Raw genomic sequence first — 4,926 nt, 5'->3', positions numbered from 1 at the left:
ATATATATATATTATATATAGACATAATAATAATGTAGACAATTTTGCACGTTAAAAAAGAGGATATAGGCCTATACGAGTGCGAAAAAAGTTGCCTCAACTGGGATGTGAAGCCGGGACCTTCTGCTGTCTACTATGCAGACGCCTGAACCAAGTGAGTCATTGAGGTTTTGTTGGGAATTTAAATCCGATTAAAGCAAAATTTTATTCACATTTTTGCTCATGCCCAATTGGACAGCACTAGTCCTTGATGCAAATAGATACGGAGCATTTGATTATCGTATGAAGCATACATCTTCAACGAACCATTCCTTTTCACTTGTGTCTTTATGTAGACAGACACACCGCTAAAAAGCAAACAACTAAAAATGGAATTTTATTTAACTAAACAACGAACGCTATGACATACTAAAAAGCAAACAACTAAAATGCATTTTCATTTAACCACCGCTAAAAAGCAAACAACTAAAAATGCAATTTCATTTAACCAAACAACGAACGCTATGAAATACTGTACACACATTTGGTGAGCATCCATGATAAATTAACTCAAATGCTGACCTTACAACAAATTATAAAGTTTTTATATTAAACTGAAATATTACTTAAGAGAAATGTTCCTTTGTCAGTAGCACGTAAATGTATAGAATATAGATAATTTAAGTTTTAAAAACGTCTGATGTTGAAAATATGCTGAGTAATATTGGAAGGAGAGAGTTAATTCGAATTGTAACATATAAATCAAGACCAATATTTTTTAGCGTTTTGCTTTGATGCTCTTGGGGTCGAAGACGGAACAATTCCTCCAGAAAAACTGACAGCGTCATCTGAACACGACAGTTTTCATGGCGCTCATCGTGGGAGGCTTAACACCGTACGAGACGGCTCTGGTACAGGAGCATGGTCGGCTGGACCCAAAGACCAAAATCAATGGATTCAAGCTGACTTAGGTTCTTTGTATAAGGTAACTGGAGTAATTACACAAGGTCGACATAATAATGACCAGTGGGTGACGTCATATAAAGTTCTTTACAGCTCTAATGGTGACAACTTTGAAGAAATCATGGACGCCAATGGTCAAGTTGCAGTAAGTTCATATACCATAAACATATTCATAACTGGACTAAAACACGGGTTCTAATAACAAAGTACTATCGGTAACTATTTGATAAGACCAGGGAACATTACAGTGAAATTAATTTCACTGTTCCGGATCCCTGATAAGACCTTGTAAATCTACTCTGATTCTATCTTTTTAAATAACATCTAAAATGCCACATATTGAGGCTCTTCCTCTTTCTTCCACTACATCACTCACCTCCACAAATGCAGGACTAATCACATTGATAATGGCTCATCACAGGTTGCTTATCACAAACTGACCAATGTAGAAATCCTCAGACGGTGTCCAACAAACACGCAGCGTTTCAACCCTTAATCGTAACGCCTTCTTGTTGGTGGGTCAGTAGTGTTGGCCTAACACTACTTCTCTACTTTGGTCTCCAGTTCATATCCTCTCGTTTCATCCACAACCAGCAGGATGCCTTCTCCGCTTCTCCTAGTTTTTTTTACTGCTCGCTTTCTTTCCTTTCCTGATAGCCCGATGGCAGTTAAAAACTTCCAAACTGATTGCGCTGGGAACCCTCTGCAACCGACCTCAATCGGGTACAACCACGTTTTCCATCCCTTCTCTTTGCAGCTGTCCAGGAAGTCCTGATATTTGGCCCTCTTCCTCTCAGCTGCCATCTCGCAATTCTCTTCCCAAGGGACTGTGAGCTCCACCATTATTAACTTCTTTGATTCAGTAGACCACAGAACTACGTCCTGTTTTAATGTTGTGTATACGACTTGAGGAAATTGTAACCTCTTCCCCAAATCAGCCTGAAAATCCCATGTATGCGCTAATTGTAGAATATTTTCCCTTGTTTCCATTATGTTTGGTGTTTTCTCTCCTATCTTGACAAAAGTAATTGAAGAAGGTTTATTTATTCTGCGTGGTCGTTTCTTGAGACGTTCTTGGTCCACTGTCTGTGCAAACGCCTGTAGAACCTTGTCATGCCTCCACCTATACCGCCCTTGTATTAAAGCCGTTTTACATCCTGACAATATATGGGAAAGTGTTCCCCTCTCACCACAGAGCTTAAACAACGGATCTTCTTTCAGGCCATACAAACAAAGGTTGGTTGGTGTAGGTAGAGTATCATATACTGATCGGAGCAAAAACGAGATACGATATGGTTCCATTCTCCACACTTCTGCCCAAGTTAATCTTCTCTGCGGTAGCTCCCATCTCGTCCACGCCCCCTGTGCTCCCAGCTCCACTGCTCTAGACTTTCTAACTTCGTCCTCCCTCTCACGAGTCGCCTTTTGCACCATGTCTCGTTTTTCTTTAATGTTAGCTTTATTCCATTGCTGGAAATTGCTGGTTCCTAGACCCTGTCTGCCAATACAAGGGTTTCCTATGATATCTCTTAACTTTAAACTGCTCTCCGCATTCTCTACAACTTCCTCTGCCGACCACTTACGTCCTGTTCGTATTTCAATACCAGCTTGGCTAACCTTCCTATCTTTAGAATCTCTTATGGTCATTACCAGCCTGCATTTTTCAATCTTAAACTCCTCTACCACTGAAGATATTGGTAGTTGCAACTGCCCAGATCTAATGTACAGGCCTATTGATGTAAAACTTGGTGGAATTCCCAGCCATTTCCGCAAATGATTATTTATCCTCCTCTCCATTGCCTCCACCGTGGTAAGGGGCAGTTCATACAGAGTCAGAAGCCATATAAGTCTAGGGAGCATCCCATACTGGTACACCCATACTTTGAATTTCCCAGGTAATTCTGATTTCTGGATCCGCTTCAACCATTCTTCTGCTTGGTCGACCAGCTTGTGTATACTACCAGTATCTTTAAGTGTCTGGTCAAAACACATCCCCAAACACTTAATCGGATTATCCTCAAGTGCAGGAATTGGCTCCCCTTGTATCTGTAATTTGAATCTATTGGTCACCTTTCCCTTCTTGATCACCAAACCTCTTGACTTTTTTGGTTTAAATTTCATTCTTTCCTATGTTGTAGACTTATCCAGCTCTTCCAACACCCATCTTGCTTGTACGTGGGTAGTTGTTGTCACTGTTAGATCATCCATAAAACCTCTGATCGACGGTTGGCAAATTCCAGACTCCATTCTTGGACCCTTTGCTTTCTTCCCTGCTGCTGAAATAATTAGATTCATCCCCATAATGAAAAGTATCGGGGAGATTGTGCAGCCTGTAACTATCCCCTTTTCCAAATTCTGCCAATGCGTTGTGTAAGTCTTGCAGTGCTGAATCTGATCTTAACTCCTCCAAAATAACTCTTTATCATGTTACTGATGTGGGCAGGAATAAAATAATGCTCTAGTGCTGCTTCAGTCAATTTGTGTGGAATGGATTAATTTATGAATACAATTAATTAGGCCTGTATACACAATTTGCCATATACAGCTCGCCCTAAAAATCAAGACCGCCAGACTTAAAGGCACACTAGAAACATCAGTAAAGCAGTATCGTATCATATACGCAACATCAAAACTATTCCGAAAGGTTTTAATGAAGCAGCCATCAAGATCTTCGATGCCTTAATTAAAGTCAGTCAGTGGACTATTGCAATGTTATACTCTTTGGTCTTCCTCAAAAGTATATAAGGAAGCTGTAACTTCTCTTGAATATGGCTGCACGTCTCCTGTCAGGAGTTTCTAGATCTGAGCATATAACACATACTCTTCGTTGCCTGCAAACGTTTAAATAGTTGCTCTTCACATAAATATCGTTAAAAAATAAATCACCCTCATACATATCCAACTTCGCTTCACCACTTGTTCTAGAGCTCTTAGATCCCCATTTAGTTCATCTCCATTGTTCGTTCCTTCATGTCAGACAAAAAAGTATGGGGAAAGAGCATTCTCCCTTTTGATTTTTGGCTATTTTATTAGTTGTTATCCAATATCAAGAGCATTCTCCCTTGTGGCTCCAAAGGTGTGGAAGAGCTTGCCTATATAATTTCGTGAATCTTCTTCAGTTGAGATCTTTAAAAATCGTCTTAAGACTCATATTTTTAGTTTACTTTAATTTGGAAATTTCCAGCGCATAAAAACCTATGTATTATGTGCTATACAAATCCCACTTATTATTACTAATTCTTACTTATAATTCTTGCAACTTGCGAAACATGGCAAAATAGGTATTGATTTTCGGTGATTTTTGGCTATTTTTTTAGTTGTTATCCAATATCCAACCTCAAAAGAAATAAGATATGAGAACATTCCATTCCTGACAGCGGTTCCAGTTGAGATGAAGTTAAGCGGTGGCGATTTACAGATTTCCTCCATGGATTTAAGATATAGATAATAGATAATAACAATATTACATTTATGTAACATGTAACATACAATGATATATATATATATAATATTTACCCTTGTAACTATTTTATATTAAGGTGTTCAATGGAAATTCGGATAGAAACAATGCCGTTATCAACATGCTGCATGATTATGTCTATGCTGAATTCATCCGAATCAATCCGACCAATTGGCATAATCATATAAGTTTACGATTCCTGTCTCTTATACACATCTAGATGTGTATAAGAGACAGCCGCAAATGATGGTTTTTACCGGGCTGACCAAGCCGTCGTACCGGGCTGGGTAATAAGAGAAAAGAAAGAGGGGAGAGGGAGGGAAAGAGAAAGAAGAAAAAAAGAAAATTTAGAAAAAGAAAAAGAGAAGAGAAAAATAAAGACAAAAATGGAAGATATCATAATGACCAGACTCACAACACCCTGCAACCCCTTCTCCACTTCAAAAACTGTCATAACTCCTTTGATCTATGCTGCCCGATGGCTTAACCACTGGGGGACAAGAGGAAAATATCTATCTTTGAAA

At 39.0% G+C, this 4,926-nt stretch overlaps 1 protein-coding gene across 1 annotated transcript in view; it reads left to right on the top strand.

Moving 5' to 3' along the window:
• LOC117109722 (lactadherin-like) overlaps positions 1–4,622 on the top strand; it is a 10,451-nt gene extending 5,829 nt beyond the window's left edge. Inside the window, exons 4-5 of the mRNA XM_033252110.1 lie at positions 762–1,087; positions 4,482–4,622. Of these exons, the coding sequence (XP_033108001.1) occupies positions 762–1,087; positions 4,482–4,622 (467 nt within the window). The remainder of the gene's footprint in view (positions 1–761; positions 1,088–4,481) is intronic.
• Positions 4,623–4,926: the final 304 nt, after the last annotated feature.

Source organism: Anneissia japonica, unplaced genomic scaffold, assembly GCF_011630105.1.
Source record: "Anneissia japonica isolate Jap-2015-1 unplaced genomic scaffold, ASM1163010v1 scaffold3782_len1007564_cov172, whole genome shotgun sequence".
Lineage (NCBI taxonomy): Eukaryota > Metazoa > Echinodermata > Crinoidea > Comatulida > Comatulidae > Anneissia > Anneissia japonica.
Note: the sequence above shows the minus strand (reverse complement) of the source record. Positions and strands in the feature narration are given on the sequence as shown.